Source organism: Apus apus, chromosome 3 (assembly GCF_020740795.1).
Source record: "Apus apus isolate bApuApu2 chromosome 3, bApuApu2.pri.cur, whole genome shotgun sequence".
Taxonomy (NCBI): Eukaryota; Metazoa; Chordata; class Aves; order Apodiformes; family Apodidae; genus Apus; species Apus apus.
In genome coordinates, this window is record NC_067284.1 from 112,629,255 (window position 1) to 112,648,286 (window position 19,032).

At 39.5% G+C, this 19,032-nt stretch overlaps 1 protein-coding gene across 1 annotated transcript; it reads right to left on the bottom strand.

Moving 5' to 3' along the window:
* Positions 1-689: 689 nt before the first annotated feature.
* On the bottom strand, positions 690-9,224 carry TDRD15 (tudor domain containing 15). The gene is made up of 2 exons (XM_051614292.1): positions 9,141-9,224; positions 690-7,625 (listed from the first exon to the last, which is right to left on the bottom strand). The coding sequence occupies exon 2, from the start codon at positions 7,618-7,620 to the stop codon at positions 1,711-1,713; it is 5,910 nt and encodes a 1,969-aa protein (XP_051470252.1). The 5' UTR covers positions 7,621-7,625; positions 9,141-9,224; the 3' UTR covers positions 690-1,710.
* Between the last annotated feature and the right edge of the window lie 9,808 nt (positions 9,225-19,032).

The following is a 19,032-nucleotide window of genomic DNA, read 5'->3' on the forward strand; positions in this document are numbered from 1 at the left end:
CACACCCAGGCATCCCTATACAATCCTCTGTGGACATGAAGGGTAATTAAAAGAAATGTCAGAGACTCTTCTGAATCCTTAAATTTGCTTTTATGGAATAGATGGTATTTTGTTAGTTTCTAACGGCTCTTCTTCATGCTCCATACTCATATCTAATTTGCCATCTTTTTATTGTTAAGTTTAAAAACCTTCACACACTAGATTAGCACTGAAACCTAAACTCCCTGAAAACTAGAACTTCCATGCTTCCCATCCCACAGAAACATTCAATAACTAACCAGCCATTTAAAAACTTGTGAACTATCCATCCAGTACCCCCAGTGAAAACTCTTCATTCTCTGCCTCTCTTCCTACGTGAACCTTTAATGATCACAAATCTCCTTCTCTCAGATCCACTGTTTCTGCTGGCTGATGCCTGAACACATTTCCCTCTGGAAACAGTATAGAGTTATCCCCCACCAGCCAGAAAAAGATCAGCAAAATCAGTAGAAGGTACAGGATATATATAGGATATATACAGGATTCAGAAGGCAAGTTACACAGAGAAGGTAACATTTTATTATTCATGACAAAAAAGCAGAATACTGAATACATCAGTATACACAGGAACATTTTTAATTCCAAACAAATGCAACTGCTTATCATTTTCACACATTAAAAAAAAAAAAAAATTACAGAGGAAAACAGATACAGAAATACACTTAGGAAATACAACCAAATCATAAACTGTAGTTTTCAATTCAATTTTGCCAAATCAAAGTAGTGTTTTTGCTCAGAATTACGCTTGCCCAAAAACAAATAGGAAAAGATACCTAAATTTCCAAACTCTAAATGGCATTTTCTTTCACTTAGATAAAAAGTACAGCCTCTCCTACTTACCAGAAACATGAACACTCAGCAGTGATTGACCCCAGCTGTGATGAAACTCAGACACCGCCTAAAGAGAACCTAGGGACAGGTCAACTGCATCTTTACAGCGAGAGTTAACTGCAAACAACTTAATGGGTGTCTCTACCCTCAAGGGGTATTCATGTTTCTGGCTTTGTGAACTTTCTCCTAAGCGGAGGAAAAATACTCTCACAGGAACTTTGGAACTAGAAACAAGAAGAAAATGCCTGGGTCTTTGTTTTCTGAGCATCCAAATCAAGCAGACATTTCTGTTTTATATACACACAAATTGTAAAAGCCCTCTGACAGAGATGTTTGACAAAACCATGATTGTAATAAATACAAGAGATATTGCAGGGAAAACAAATATGCCAACATCAGCATTTTTAAATTATGTTTTTAAATGCATTTAAGTATTTTTTAAATGCACTGAAGAAGTACTTTCCTAGCTGCAATCTACTTAATATTCAAATAATTATTTTGATCGTATCTTCTATTTTTTACTATCTTTCTACACTGTGGAACATCAGAATCACAAGTCTCAACTAGGGCTTCTGGCAGCAGGTTTACTCTGCATTATCATCACAATGCTGAAAAAAAACCAAACCACTTCACAGCATTGTCCATCTGTTGCAGTGTTTCTTTTCTGTCAGTGTTACATGTACTCAGATTGTCAATCATGTTTCAGCACCCACTTTACCAGTCCTCCTTATTTGAAACGTTATCAGATAGTCCTAATCTTCAAATACTTTTTTTATTTGCTTTCTGTCTGTCTGCAATCTAAGAGATTTTGCTATAATCTGGTTCACAAAGAGAAGCTCACTAACTGGAATACGAACACTCAGGGAACAAATCTGCTTTTTCTGATTCAACTGTGCCAGCTGGAATGAGGCAGCACGTACCTCCAGAACAGACTGCATGACCAGCCGCAATTAAAGCATGAGCTAGATTGGTCTCCTCACATAGAACATCAACCTCTAATTTCATTTCAGAACCATAGTGTTTTAAATGAAACATCAGACCGGGTTTACTAAGAAAGTTCTGAAACAGAAGTTTAGCTTCAGCACTCCAGTATTCCCCCTTGGCAGGAACTGTATCATGTAAAGAGCAAGAGTGTGCCAACCCAGGTAAAAAAGACAGACTCTTTGGAATTACTTTAAGTTTATGGATATCAGAGTAAGGGATGCTCTTCAGACAGCCATAATCAATAAACTTAAGATCAACAGACTGCCTTGTTACTTCACTAATTTCTGCCCTGTTCCACTGTGCTTCCTGTCCAAACTTGATCAAGCAGCTAGTACCAGGAGCCACAAGTTCTTCTGGCAAAGCTGGCAAGTTGTCATTAAGGTCAGAGAGCATCAAAGACAAGTTTTCCATGTAATTAAATAAGACTTCAAACTGGATGTAGAAATTTGAAGGATCAGTAACTGCAGTGGCAAACCCAGGATACCTTCTGCCACTCTGTAGCAGAGTCCACGTGACTGAATTTCTCCTGAATGATGTATCAAACTCCTTATAGTTTGCACCACTGTATTGTTCTGTTCCAACAACAGTCGAATAATTACTGAAGAGCTGGTTCAAATACTCCTGAAGCAGAACTTCCCCTATTAAAATATCTACTTCCCAGATATGAGAGGATCCCAAATACCTCAAAAACAAGATCCTTATTTCACAACCCAGGAGTACATTTACTACATGGACGAAATGAATTTTCTTAAGGTTTTTAAACCAAACCCATTTACAAAACACAGCTTGTTTAGGAATACTTTTAATCTTGTCACTGAGCTTCTTTGCACTACTTAAGGACACCATCTCACACTTCCCATCATCCATGAAAAAAACTAGCATTAAATTACTGCTGACAAATTTCTCTACCACTTTTGATCGATACCACTTCAAGGTCCTTTCAGATTGTGTCATGCATTCCAATCCTTCTTTAATGTCATCCACCCTAAGTAAATCATTTCTTTGTGCTTCTTTGGCAAGCATTAGATTCAACTCACGTAACATGTGCAAATTTCTATGTAACTGTACATGAAACTCTCCACTCTCTGAAATATTTGTTACTTTTGCTTGTTCTACCTGCCCAGAATTTAGATTTTGAGGAGAGATACTTAAAGGTGGTTTAGGAATATTTTTCATCCTAACAGCCTTAGTTTTACTTTGACCACCTAGACCATTCCGAGACTTTCTGTCTTGAGGATTAGAACTTGTAACCAGAAGCTGGTTTTGCCTGTTTTTCTCATTATGCATTGGTCTGTTTTGCCACCTTGTCCTATCTTTTATCTGCAGAAGGTCATTAGACATGGACTTTCCATCACAAATTAGATCTACTTCCCACTGCTCTCCATGTTGCTGTAAGAACTTGCAAGTGACTGGCTTGTTACTTACAAAACAGGAAGTACTTTTATTAGTCCAGTTTTCATCAGGAATACTTTCTGCTCTGCTAAGGAAACAATGAAAACTGAGCCTTGGCAAAGTTAAGAACTTTTCCTGAATCCTGCAGATTTTTGAGTGACTTACAACTGCTGCATTGCCATAGTCAATGAACTCAACCTCAGAAGAGTTTCCTGATTTCAGAGTTTTAATAACTGCTCTATAGTAACAACAATCAGCATCATATTCTGCTACAATGAGATCCCCGGCCATGAGCTCATCTAAGCAATTTTCATGACCTATATTGACCATGCTTTCATTTAATTCTTCTGCTAGTTGTATGATTAAGTTTTCATCCTCTGCAAGCTGAACATAGAAACTTGATGGACTATCCATATGAGAAATATAGCCCGTTACTTCAGAATTCACCTGAATAGCATGTTGAGGAAGACTAATTAACTTAGGCGTATTTTCCTTACTCCTTTCGTGCTGATCTGTACTATTTAGTCTTTCGTTATGAGATACAGAGAGAGCATTTAAAGTTACTTCCTCTGAATTTAAAGCAGGATGAGAGAATAATTGCAAGGCAGGCTCTCCAACCTCAGGATCCTCTCTGTGCTCCAGAACACCACTGATAGTATTTCTAAAACCTTTTTCTTCACTGTCCTGTAAAGTTAATCGTTTTGAGGACTCACTACAAAACTTCTGGGTGCTACAGGCAGTCTGCTCTCCATCTTCAAATTTCTGTGCAGTATCTGTCTCATAATGCTCATAAATTAGTGGGCATTTCACTTCAGTTTTCAATTTAACTCTTTCAGGATTTTTTACAGGTACTTTACTGATTTCCTTGTCACCTTTCATGTGATGTATGACTCCTCCATTAACATTTTTCAGTGCCAATTCTTCCACTACTTTTTCTTTAATTTTCTGACTAACTTCGAGCTGTTCATCATACAGCTCCACAACAAGCCGTCCATCTGATTCTCTGGATACAATTACAGCCTTCAGCAGTTTACCAAGGAATGCTTCCTCAAACCATGTAATAACTCTTGCGGGAATTTTTGCATCCCTAAAATCTGACAGACAGCATTTAATAGCTTGCATGGGTGTGAATATTAAGTCAGTGGCAAAATCTGGAATAGGCATCAACTGGTCTCTCTCTACCATAGTCTTATTTCCAAAATCCACAAAGTCAGCACATACATAGGATGTCGATTCCACAGGAAAAGCCAAAGCTCTATAAAAGAGACCATCTTCAAAATACCTGGCTATACACAATTGTGTCTTGCTGGTATCGTATTTTGCATTATTTGAGATTTTACTTATGATACCAACCTTCCTCATCAATGCCTCTATAGTTTCAGTGTTTCGATTAAGCTGACAATAGAATTTGGAAGGACTATGTATATGAGTTATATAAACTTCCTCCTCACTTCCAATTTTTATATTAAAAGATGAGTAGCAAAAACTGCACAGAGAACCCAAAGATGAAGGGTTTCTGAGACCAATATATTCAGACTGGGTGAGACCACATTCTCCCAGGAATTCCTCTGCACTAGTAAATGGAGTCTGCAAGTCAACTATATTGCATAAACAGTCAGGACTTAGAAGAATACGAGCATAAATAATGCAAGTCAGAGGTCCTATAGAAGCAGAAATGAAGTCTTCAAAATGTCTACACATTTCTTGAGACCCATCAAGCAAGTCAGTCTCTAAGGGTACATTTTTAAGTGCACAACGAAACGCCTGCCTTTCTAGAGCTAGGAAATCTGGAAGAACTGCTTGAAGATCTTCAAGTAAAACTCTTTCCCGATAACCATAATCTACAAACACCACATCAACTTCATCTGTGGATACTTGTTGCACAACACTTGCTCTGTACCACTTCCCATCTTTGGGATATTTAACAATACAGGCAACCTGACCAGTTTCGTAAGGACTCTCTTGTGCTTTATAGTAAGTCTGAATTTGTTCCATTAATTTATTTAGCTCTGGCAGTTTGCTTTGCAACTGACATGAAAAATCTGCTGGGGAAACTATGTAAGAACACACCACTTCAAAAACAGCTCCTGGATTAAACACATACTCTTTATAAAATATTTTTTTCTCACATACTGATATACATCTTTTAGAGACAGCACCTTCTCCAAAACAGGACAGCACAACAGATTCTCTCAGCACTGAAGGCACGCTTAATGATTTTTCTTTCTGAAATCTTGCTGCCTTTCCAGACACCTTATTTTTGCTATTACAGATGCTCTGCAAATTTGTTTTTTTCTTTTTTAATCTGTGGGGATTCAGGTTTTTACATCTTCTTGTCAGCTTTAGAACAGAATTTGGTGTCTTTTGCCAGTGTTCAGCATATCCAGCTTGAATCATACACGTGGCAATACTTCCTAGCTGCAAACCATTTGTAGAGTGCATGTTAACAATATACTTGTTTTTTTGCTTTCCAATGACATGAAGCCACAATAGTCTGTTTAACACCATTTCTTTGAAGAAATCTATTTCCTTTTTAACCCACACACCATCAACAGGGAACGTGCAAGCAAGTGTACAACAAACAGCTAAAGCTGGTAAATCAGAAAACTCAGGAAGCAATGTCTTCACATCAGAGCAGGGTACTCTATCTGTATTTCCCAAGTCCAAAAAATACACAGTAGTTTTTACATTAAGCACTTCAGTGACAACACCCCGATAGTAAAGCATGTCTTTGCTATACCGGGCACAACACAGTGATCCAGGTTCTGGGTTTTTAAGGACCATTTCATCAGCTCCACATCCATTATACACATCTGCAATATTTTTCATCAAGGCCTGAAATTCATTCTGATATTCACATGTTTGAATCCAGAAGTCGGATGGATTTATGACATATACCACAAAAGCAGTATGGAAGGAATTCATCTGCATTTCTACTCTTTTGCAGTGGCTTGACAAAGAACTATCCCATTCAGGTAAGCAGCTTTTTGTAGGTTTACTTCCAGAATCATGAGAATCATACCTCTTATCACAGACTTTGTAGTTCACAGCAATAGTTGTGATTTTTTTTTCTGAAAACGAGACCCATGCTGCAGCTGCCTCATTCAGGTTTTCTGGATGCTCAGCCTTAACTCCACGTTCCTGATTTTGCAGTGTAACATAGTACAAGCATTTAACGTTATCGAATAAATCAACATGGACATATACAGAAGTTTGTCCTATCAGGGCCTCTGTAAGTTCTTTCAGCTGATATTTTATTGCTGTTTCATCCTCACTACCAAAACAAGACAGCGCACATGGAAATGAAATCATTGGCAATGCCATGAACTCGGCTCTGAGTTTCTGAATGCTGCTGTATGGCACAGCTTCAATACTGCCAAGATCCATAAACCAGACTTCCACACGGTCAGACAGCAGCTGTTTTACCACTCCTCTATGCCACTGTCCATTCTGCCTTTTGGCAGCACAGAGTAGCCCTAAACTATCAGAGGTTTTATTATTTTCTGTACTGATAGCTTCATAGTATAAATGCATAGCCCCTGTCAAATCTTCCAGCTCTTTCTGCCACTTCTGTATCTGACAGTAAAATTTATTTGGGCTTACTGCCACAGTCACTTTCACATTTTCGTTACTGCCAATAGGTAGATGTGGAAAAAGATCACCTGGAACTAGACAAAAATCTGTTGGTTTCTCAGAATTACTGCAAGTAAGCAACTCCTTCACTGCAATCTTCTGTTGTAACAACTGTGGTACTCTCTTACAAAGCATTTCTTGAGGAAATGCTCTTAATGTTTCTACAATAAGACAAAATGAATCTCCATCAATAATTTTTCCCAACTGCAATTCAAGAACATCACTAATGATCTTTGGCACTTCCAGAATAAACAGTTGGTATGGTATAACAGCTTTCACATGACCTGTAATCTGTAATCCTACCAGAGATGAAAAATAGTTCATGGCTTTTTTACTCCATTTTTCTTCAAGAGGAAGTATGCTTGCAAAAACACCCAAAATCACCTTTGGAGGCAGCTGGAACAATTCATCACAAACAGAAGCAAGACGTGTTTCCTCAACCATTAGCACTTGCCCAGTGTCTATAAGAAAAGCCTTACAGACATTCTCTCTCTTCTCCAGAACTCTTCCTCTATACCATTTTCCTTCTGGGTCTTCCACCAAACAAGATCCACCAACATAAACATTATCTTTTACTTTGAAAACACGTTGTATTTCATTTTGTAGTATGTAATAGTCAAGCTCACACAGTGCCTTGTCTTGACCCTGGAACATTATCACCAAGCATTCAGGATGGCATTCTATACCAGTTATCTTCAGATTAATATCTACTGTGTTTGGTGCAGGAGTCAGAGATTCCATTCTGTCTGCAAAGGAAAAGGGGCAAGATCAGCCTGATAATTTTCCACATCTTTTCTTTGTCAACTAATTCTTTACATGAAATTGGTTTGCAAAATCCTTTAATAGCGTATTATTATACTTCTGATTAAAATGTATACTAAACACTTAATGTCATGTTTTATGCAACTGGGGATACACTTGACGTGATTCTCTTTGTAAAAACATGTTCAGATAATACCTGAAAAAAAAAAAAGTACCTCTGGACTTGCTCTTGTTTTATCACTTATCATTTGTAATTAATTTGTAATCAGAAAGCTGTTCCCAGAATAACATATTAGAAAAACAGGGCACAGGGATGGACAGACACAATGATACAGACAAGGAGGGATGCAGAACACAGGCTATCAGAAATATAACTTTATTTCTTCTTAAAGAAAACTATTTCTGCTCAAAGAAAACTGAAGAGTGGGAAGCAATGAATGCAATATAGAACCTCTTTTCATTTCACAGATGTAACTTACATCTAGTACATTTATTGGCAGATGTCTTCAAAGGAGACCAAATTCAGTGTTTCACTCTACTGGATTTGCACCAAATTTGCACCGACAAGGACAGTTCACCAGCAAAAGTATTTCCAGTCTGTTTCTCTCTTTTTAATACATGGACAAGGAAGGACACCTCCCCTACTCACCCTGCTTTTTCTGTGTAAATCACTTTTGCAAATCAATGACAACTTACAGCTCTGTGCTTTACTATCTGCTTAATCTGGCTGTCTATACAGTACCAGGTATAGCTGTAGTGTATTTTAAGTTTCCATAAATTGCAAGGACATACAGAACATATTATCTCTGTCCAACATTTCTGCACTGCCAATCAGCAAACAATTGTGCCAGGTGTGTTCTGTACTGTCTTAACACTCCAATTCTGACAGATCTTCAGACCCTCAGATACTTCTCTGGCCTTCAGCTATAATCTGATTTCAAGACCAGCTTCCAGTTCCACTCAAATCTGTCAATGGATCTGTGCTTTCACATTGTTTAAAAAGGCTGTGCACGCCCATAATTTAACCAAGCAATTCTATCATAATCTGCTGCTCTAAGTGTCGCAATTAGGGGAAGACAACGTGTCAAATGCAAAGACAGTGGATAAATACAGAAGGATAGACTGACCAAAGCATAGCTTGATTTATGCATTTTTATGTTAAACTGAAAGTGAAACTTTCAGTGGCAACTACAAGCTTTTAGAGCAAGATTTTCCTCAGCCTGCAAAAAGTATCTTCAACAGAACTGCCATGACACTTTCTAGCACAGGCATACATGAAGTAGCCAGTGATCATACAAGCTGCCTTCAGAGTAAATACTATCATTCTATTTACACACACTCACAAAATGAGCACTTTTACTGTATATCAGAGCATCTTACACAGGAAAAGATACACCATTACTCAAAACAAATAAACAAACCAAAACAAACCGTGGCCCAAACCACCACACAGTCACATTTCCACAGTTAAAATAAATTACTTTTTTCTTTTTACTCACCTACACATCAGTTAGGACTTACTCATCCAGAACACACCTTTTAAAACTTCAGCCCTCTTGCCAACAACTCTACATCTCTCTACAAGAAAAGGCGATAAAAAGTCATTAAGAAAAATAAAGGCAAACTAAATTTTTAATTCTACTTCTCAAAAACCTCCTCCTGCCTAACACATCCCGGACGAGCTCCTCGTGCCCGGTTTAAATGGAGGGTAAAGATTTCAAAACACAAAGTTACAAAACGGAACCCACGTAAATAAAACCACGTTAAGACCACTCTTTCTTCACTGCAGTTAAAGAGAAAACAAACCACACCAGCCTGAAGCACACGACACAGAAAACACACCACCTACTTGCTAGGCAACAGCGGCCAGACCTCTGTTGTTTGCAACGCTTCAGCCGTCAAAATCTATGCTCTATCACGGCCTACTACCATACAAGCTCACAGCAACGACCAAAGGGCTTTCGAATGCAACCGAATGCGGGGCAGAAGGACAAGGTAAAAGCCTCCGCAGCAGCGCCTCTGGGCGGGGCCGCCTGACGCCCCGGGCAGCGCTCCCTGAGGGGAGCGGGGCGCGGCGCCGGGCCCGGCCGCCCCGCACGAACGGCTGGCAGGGCCCTGCCCCCGCCAGGCCAGCCCAGGCCAGGCCCGAAGGCGAAGCCTGCCGCCCTCCAGCAGCAGCAGCAGCTCCCTTACCGCTCGCAAGCGCGGCAGCCACCTGGGAGAGCCGGCACCGCCCGGCCACGATCATTGTACCCCCGGCCGGCTCCCAGCCCGACAAAATGGCGGCGCGGCGCCCGGCGGACACGCTGCTCCGCGCCGCGCAGGCGCCGAGGGGCCCTCCCGGGGCACGGCCCCGGTGGCGGAGCCGCCTCCCTCCCGGGCTGAGGGCGTCTTGGGCCGGTAGGTTTATATCGCTCCTCTCCTCCCGGTCAACCAGCGGCCCCAAGGCCTTCTCCTCCGGGCTGTTATCGGGGCGTTCTCCACCCGACAGAGATGTGTGTGTGCCCGCGCGGAGTTGCCCCGACCCGCTGTGGGAGAAGAGGAGGCTGAGGGGAGGCCTGGTGGCTCCGTGCAGCTGCCTGGAAGGGGGCTGTGGGGAGGTGGGAGTTGGGCTCTTCTCCCAGGTGAATCGTGACAGGGCAGCAGCGGCCTGAAGCTGCGCCAGGGGAGGTTTAGACTGGGTATGAGAAAGAGTTCGTTTACTGACAGAGTGGCTGGAACAGGCTGCCCAGGGAGGTGGCGGAGTCACCATCCTTGGGAGCGCTTAAAAGAGATGTGAATGTAGCGCTTAGTGACTTGATTTAAGCACTGAACGGGTAAGTTAGGTTATGGCAGGGGGGTTTAGGTTATGATTGGGCTTGGTGATCTTCAAGGTCCCTTCCAACCGGGATGGTTCTGTGATTGTGTACGGGGCAGAGCCTTGCACTTCGCGTTGTTGAACTTGATGCTGTTTGCAGGAGCTCACCTCTCCAGCCTGTCAGGGTCCCTCTGGATGGCATCCCTTCCCTCTCGCGTTATTCTGGAAGCAATGAAGAGCTTTGTTTGCTGTTCATGCACTTGTTATAGAATGTATTTGCTATTTACATCATTTCAGCCAGTGAAAGAATAACATCATTTCTGATGTACTGCAGGGTTTTTGGTAGGTCTCTGGTGAGCACAAGAGCTGTATGATTTATTTATTTTTCCTCAGGCTTGATACCTGCATTGGAGTGTCAGGTGTGCCTGAAGCACTGCCAGATCCCAGAACTGAGCTCCTCCATTAATGTTTGGGACATGAAGAGTCACTATAGGCCATCGTAAGAGTTCAGGAAGCACATTGACAGCACACTTGGCAATGTCCCAGAACTTCCCTGTACTGTACCGCAGCCATCGTGCGAAATCTGTTCAGTGATTACATTGGAATTGCAAATGTTTCAAAACATTGCTAAAGGTACACATTTCACATTGATTAGTACTAACTCTCAAGGGGTTCTGCCAGCTTTGTTTATTGTGTAAGTAGTACAAACAACTCTGAGTTTTCATCTTTTCCCCTTTATTGATCTTTACAAATTTTGTGTTATCCCCACAAAAAGCTGCTCTTTTTCCTTGTTTGCTTGCTTGAAAGTTTGCTTGTCATTATTCTGAAGAAATAACTAAAGTCTTGGTGTCTCATCTAGTATGGAGGGTTAACAAACTAGTAAAGTCATTTATATTCCATTGACAGAAATAAAATGCAAGTGGAAAAGAATTTTGATACACAAGGCTTTACTCTCGTAACAAATTTTGACTTAAGACCTATCACCTGAAGTGAGCCTCAAGTTGTTTGTCTGTATCAAACTCCTGAACAAGGTGGTATTTCGTGTGTTCTGAAATATGTCCACACAGAAATGTTTTCTCATCAGGAAAATTTTGCTATGACTCTAGTACATGCCTTAAAATGGTTAATGAAAACCTAATACTTTTCACTAAAAAGGCTTTCTGTGCTCATGGAATGAAGCATTTTTATTCTGCAAGAGATGTTTGTCTGTTTCTGGGTTTGCCTACTTTCTGTATGCTTCCATGTGAGGTTTCCTTGTAGATTTAAATGTAGTGTAAAGAAAGTAAAACTATTCTTCTGCAGTTTAACTAAATGTTGTAAATGAATCTCTACTGCCAGCTGTCTGCCGGGAGGTAGAACACAGCATAGTGTGAGTAAACACCTGTGTTGAAAGATAGTAAGTAGCTAACATGGCTACAGCTGAGGTCCAACACTTAAAAGACTGATTTTGAGAGGAGGGAGCATATGACAAAGCTATCCTTTGTTGTGAAAACTAAGGGGCATACCGAAACATATTACCCAAAGAAGGCTTTTGGGTAACATGGACATTCATCTCCCAGTCTAAACACCAACAGTAGTCTGCAGCCTTTCTGAAGTATTCTTGGCAGGTGGTAAATATGTATTTGCTTTGATATGAGCAGTGGGGAAAAAATGGGGAAGCATTGCAATCAGTAGGATACTATATAAAAAGAGGAGAGGAATTATCAGCATCTTCTCCTGTTGGAGTTTTAAAATAAAAGGGAGCCTTGCTGAATTCCTATGGGGGGACATGATGGAGGAGGGGATGGATAAGCACCTACCTGTAAGGAAAGCAAGAGGTAGAGATTACAAGAGGGTGGGAGCATCTCACCAGCAGACAAAAAGGATTTAAGGTCTCCTCCTTAATGTTTTCTTCCTGGGTGACTAAATAGCTGAACACTCATGATGCCAATTCTGTGCTCTGTATGCTGACTGGAATGAATCCCATGCACCCAATGTTCACGAAGAATCATGTAGTGATCATAAGTGTTTTGATTCCACATGGGGAAAGAAGCAGAATTAAACAATGCATATCCTACTTTTAATCCCTGCAGCTGTTTTGGGATCTGCCCTTAGTGTTGCTGAGATTGTTCCTGAATATTAATATCATAAAACTGTTACTAAAATAGGTAATTGCTACACCTTTTGATTTTTTTTTTAGGAAGGACAGTCTGTCATAACAATGTAGCTTGAAATTGTGTCTTGTGGGATTTGATTAGGACGTGACATGTCAAAGTGTATGGGTAGAGGAACTCCCACTCTGTGGCTTAGTTCAGTCTCTCCCTAACTTGAGTCTTCTGTAAACCTGAAAATACAACAGTGGTTTTTGATTGCCAGAAATGTTTTTATGGCATATAATCATTTTGCTTTTCTAAAAGGCACTGCCGAATTCCTTGGGATAGTGCTTGTGCTTGTCACACTACCAAGGTCCATGTAACACTTCTTTATTTTTATTTTTTTTCCCTTTTTTTTTTTTTTTTTTTAAATTTTCTCAGAAGGTAACCCGAAAGGTTTGCTGGTTTTTGTAGCAGCCAGCAAACTTGAAAAACAACGGGACTCAAAATAGTAATGTCGTAACAAAAGATTTTTTTTCCTATTTTGTCTTTGGAAGTGTGTCCTGAATGTTAGTTTGTGTTTCTGTTAAGTTGAGCGATAACCACTAGGTGGCAGGAACAACCACAAGTTGAGCAGAAGAGTTGGAAATTACGCTTGTGTTAATTCAGTAGAAAGAAGGAGCACAGGAGGGATGGATTCAATCTGACCCGTCATGAAATATGAGGGTTGCATGTGCTGTAGAGTTTCACTAGAAGGGTCGTCACGTTAATCACACCATCTAAAACCACTTTCAGTGTTTTCAGGTAACCCGAATTAACTCTTGAAATATTTTCAATCTATTGACAGTATCTATTTACTCAATATGCAGTCAGAATATCTTTTCAAATATTATACTAGGTCATATGTCAATCTTACCACTACTGTATTTTTTTTTAAACTATGTTAATATTATCACTTATATGAAATTAGTCATTTCCTCAGCAGCTTACATATAAAAAAGCAGAGGGTAGGAACAGCATATACAAAATACTTTCAGCAGGTGACAATAGTTATTGTTGCTTCTTGTATAAGTGTCAAGAAGGAAGGGAAAACCTCTATTCACTTGTGCTCTGTGATAGGACAAGGGGCAAGGGATTCAAGCTAGAGCACAGGAAGTTCCACCTCAACATGTGGAAGAACTTCTTTACTGTGAGGGTGACAGAGCCCTGGAACAGGCTGCCCAGAGAGGCTGTGGAGTCCCCTTCTCTGGAGAGTTTCAAGACCTGTCTGGATGCCTTTCTGAGTGACCTTTATCTGCTGTGTGAGTTGAAAGAATATCAAGCTCCATCTACTGTAGCTGTTCCTGTGGCACAGTCAGAGTAGATCTGTAAAGTTAAATGCTGGTGACTAAATACCCAAGTCAACAGCTTTTAAGGGAGGATTTTTAAGATTGCTCTAGTGTAGTCACATGTACTGGATGTCTGCTAGAATTTGCAAACCATTTTTTGAGTTAGTTTCATTCCAAAGAATTCTTTTGTGCACTGTGGAATAGGTCTGCAGTGCTGATGAAAACAGGGTAAGTGGGAATCATAGGGAGGTTCACCTCCTGCTCTGAACTAAAACTAGTGTGAAAGCTACTAGCAGGAAGCTGAGACTTAGGTACGGCATGGGTAACTTCTCAGCTCTTTAGCATGGTGGTGGAAGAGTAGGGCTGATGTAGAGGTTGAATTACCACACAGGAAAAGGAGCAACTATCTTCAGAACAGAGCTTTAATAATTTCAATTCTTTAGATTCAAATCATTTGATTTTTGCACAGCAAAAGATTCTAAAGATCTGCAGATCAAAAAGTTCAGATTGTCTTTTTTTAATTTGGAGATTACTTTATTCTGAGGAGGGAAAGGAAGTTGTCTGTGCAGTGGCAATTCTGTCATTAGACATGTTGAATAATATTTCTGACGTATGGTGGAACAAACTATTCCACATAGCAATGGTGGATGAGCTAATTGAATTGTGAGCCATGAAATCAGAGAACTAAGAGGTGGAAAACGACCTGTTAAATCATCTAGTTTTCTCTGAAGAGAGAAAGTGAATGATCTAATAGGTTTTTAACATTGTTCTTTTCTATGGTCCATACTAAATTCTGACCCCACCCCTACAAGGTGTATGTGAAGAAAGAGTCACAGCCTCTTGCAGCATTTATTGAATACAGTGAGTGTCTGCAGAGATACACATTTTGGATCATGCAGATCTGACAGCACTTTTGTGGTCTTAATTAATACTCAATTAAAATCTTAGCAAACCAGGTTGTGAATTTTAGACAACCAAGTAAAAATCAAACTTCCCACACCCTTAGCAAAGAAATGTTATTTTTTGCTCAGACACTGTCTATGCATGTGTTCACTGGATGCTTCATGTTTGAGGAGTGTAGTCTTACCTAGAATCTCTATGCACAATTTTCATTTAAACATTAAAAAAATAAAAATCTCAGGAAAGAAAAAGGCTTTGTTTGCTTAAATTTCTCCATCTCATTGTTCAGGTTTATAATCTGTAAAAGACCTTCTTATTTAGCAATGCTGAACATCTCTATTCTCACTGTAGCAGTGCTCAGCGTCTTTTTGATGCTGACATCTGTGGGTTAAAGCTAGTCCTATGTTTGTTTTTTCTTAAAAGCCTTACAATGTTAGGCTTCAATGTTAATCATTATGTCCACCTTGTTAAATATTTTACATCTTGTCTCTGTTTACAAACAGAATGAGTTCTTTAAAATTATTTTTTGGCATTTGTCATTGGCTTTTTGAGTGAAATTTGAAATCACAGAGCAAACAATCATAATGTTCATTAAAACATTTGCTTGCTTTTCATGCTTTCAGCAAAACTTGTTCTTTCATTCTAGGACTCTCAGTTATTTCATACTAGGACTCTCAGATATGTGTGTCTTTAGCACTGGTTCTGTTTTTAATGAATGACCAAATCCTAACTTAAGTTGGGTAGAGGAAGTTTGCTTTGTTCTGAGATACCTGCATCCATTGAGAGATCAGTTTAGAAATAGATTTTGAGTTAAAATTTCTTAAAACTGGTTTTTCTAGAAAATTTTATCTATTCATACATCTTAAAGCAAAAATATTTCTGTGCTTTGGTCTTTCAGAAAATATTCTGGAAAAAAATGTTATACTACAGCAATTTTAATTGCTGCAGGGGGGTGATCCATCCTTGGAATTGAACTACAGGATTTTGTCATCACATGTATTAAAGGGGCAAAGACAGGCTGAAAATCACACCAGAACTTGGATAAAATTTTGTCCTTGTTGAAGTCAGTGGCAAAACTCCTATTGAATTCACTGGGGCAAGGCTTTCACTTCATGTATTTCAGCAACAAGAAAAGTATTACATGTGTTACTGTGTGGAAACTAAAAAGCAGATTTTCAGAATCTATTTGGCTTTTCATTTTGTGTGCTGCAGATCGTTTTGATTCTCAAGTCCCCTAAAGCAAAGAATCCTACAGAAGCAGTTTTTGCTTTAAGGATCTGCTTGCACAGCCCGACTTGCCCAAGTGCGTCCACGTGCCTGTCAGTGTTTCATTCAGTTTTCCATCTGTGAATTTGATTGTAGGATCAAGACTCCGAAGTGAATAGTACCACAACTGAAAGGCAGAACGTACTCAGTAGCATGATTTTTCATTTGAAATTCACTCCATCTTGACCCAGAGCTTGACTACATTGAGGAAATTACTGAAGTCACACCTCCCGATCTAGACTTTGTGCTAAGCACTTTTCCCAGCATTCAGTCTGCTCTTAAATTTCCCCTTCTCTGTCATGCAAAGTGGTATTTCTGGGCAGTTGGAGATTTCTGCTTCATATACTTTTGCTTGCAATCTAAGTCATGTGAAACACATTCAGGCCTTGTGCATAGCAGGTTTTTGGTACCAGCTCAACTGACATCATGCAAAACCTGTTTCTCTCACACTTGACAGAGATGCTCTATGAGGTTTACAAGTCCCCTGGTTTATGGATAGAATGTCTATGAGTAGAACTTTGTCAATTAAAAACAAGACATAAACAAGCAGATGGAATGCTTCATTACTTCTTCCATGTTTTAACATTAAGGAATTATTATAGAATCATAGAATCATTAAGGTTGGAACAGACCTTAAAGATCATCAAGTTCCAACCCCCCTGCTATGAGCAGGGAACCACTAGATCAGGTTTGCACAAAACCTCCTCCAGCCTGGCCTTAAAAACCTCCAGGGATGGGGCATCAACAACCTCCCTGGGCAGCCCATTCCAGTTCCTTACCATCCTTCTAGTGAAGAATTTCTTCCTAATGTCTAACCTTATATAGAGAGTACTCCTTGGCATGGTTTTGTCATTAATAGTTGGACTCAATGATCTTGAAGGCCTTTTCCAACCTAAGTGATTCTGTCATTCTGTCATGAGCCCAGCAACACTCTTCTAAAAACTTCCTGGGCATGATTATAGACTCAACTTGGGCCAGGGACTATTTTACAGTAGAAGGTTTGGATGCAGTCCCCTTGTTGTTCCAACATCCCCGTTGGAAGAAAGCAAGCAATTTCCATTTTGTCCCCAAAAAAATCAATTTGAAGCTTAGCTGACAGGTTGTTAGTGTGATTTGCTTTGTTGCATGGGATAATGTAGGGGACTGGAACAGGCAGGAGGAGCTTGGTGGGTCACACTGCATTCAAACGGTCATAGTAGTTCATGTAAGTGATTCATTTTCTTTCATGTGTTCTGTGTCAGGGTGATCTTTCAGCTGAGCAGGTCAGTGTGGTCTGAAATTGAGCATTATCGATTGATCTGAGCCCTAAAGTGTTTGCTCTGAATAATTCTTATCATTACCCCACCAACAAAGAATTTCACAATGTGCAATACCTCGAAAAGGTTGTATCAGAAATCTATTGTAGCAAGAGCAGTCAAACCTTAAAAGGCAAAAATGTAAGTAGTTGAAAAAATAGAAAATTATTCATGAACTCTTTACCACTGGGAGTACATATCCAGCAAAAGAAAAATGAGAATATAAATATGTATTCAAGACTATAAACATAGTAGCTTTGAACTGGTTGCTATGGGTAAATAGCAGGAAAGAGGCAGTGAACTTCTGAGACTCTTTTGGAACTCAGTCCTGATCTGCCTGTGTTCTTGGTTCTTATGCTTCCAGTGAAACCAGAAAATTTCAGGACCAAAATAGACATAATGAACTGATACAGATTTTGAAGTTGCATGAAACTTCACAACTTAATGGGTTTTGAGATTGTATAGACTTTTTAGATTTTCCTCTTAAGCAAATAAAATGTGCCTAGTTAGCATTGCAAATGCCAGACTGTCTTTGTGGTATCTTTTCTCAGTTCTTTTTAAGCAGACTAATATTTTGTGTCTTTACTGCTGCTACATCAGACTTAAATTTTTTCTACATTTCTTGCCTTAGAATAAGAGTATTCTTGTAGATGCCTTAAAAATCACAAGTGTGGAGACATGTAAGCCCTGATAATGATTACTTTGTTTGTTTGTTTTTGTTTAGGGTTTTATTATGTATCAAAACATTCTATTTATTCTTGCAGTTCAATTGGATATGTTACTGAAGTGCTAAATGAGGGGTAGGGCAGTGCTCTGATACCAATGATTCTTTTTAAGATCAGTTCATCTCACAAGACCACAAGATGCATTTAAATTGTGTCTCAAAAGCATTGTTTCACCTTGGATAGGAAAAAAAAATCCTATAGAATGCACCACAAGTGATAGTACCTTGTGAGGTAGTGACTGTTGTGTTCTATCAAACTAAAAGCAATTTTGGGATTGGCAGATCCAACACAACATCTTTGTTTCTAGCTACTTCAGGATTGCGGAAGTCTTGATGATTGATATCTCTTAATTATTCCTGTGCTAGGAAAGTCTCAATATATAAGAAATTCATAGATGCTTCTGAAGTTCTTCTGATTGCTTTATTTTTCCCTCACAGGACATGGTGAAACTCAATGTGCGCTAGTTAAATTTGTCCACATGGACTGAGACATTTCAGGAGTGATCTAATGCCTGATAAAACAGTGACTTGTGAAAAGAAACCCTTCAAACAAATCTGAAAGGTAAGGATGTATTGATAAATTTCAAGAAAAAAAAAAAGATTTTGCAGACAAGCTTCACAAAGAAGTCTCTGGAAAAGAGGCTAAAGGGTAATGACACTAGTCTGTGTGACTTCGCAGATCAGCCTTTCCGTGCAATCAATAAATGAAGTCAGTCATGGTCATTTGAGGGAGTGAATCACTGAAGATAAACAGTATACCTGATCTAATGATAAAGCAGAATAAATGAGGATTGTTCAGTCTGCAGAACAGCACCTTAAAACTTAGGAAACTGTCCCATGAATTTGGTAAACATGTACACTCACTATTTAAGCTAAATGACACTAGAAATTGTGTTTATCTAGAAGTAGCAAATCCTAATTTGTCTTGAAGATTGAAATGTTACTATTGCTTGTAGATTATTACTATGCAATGAATGATGCAGTTAATTACATTCATTGCCTTCCCTGG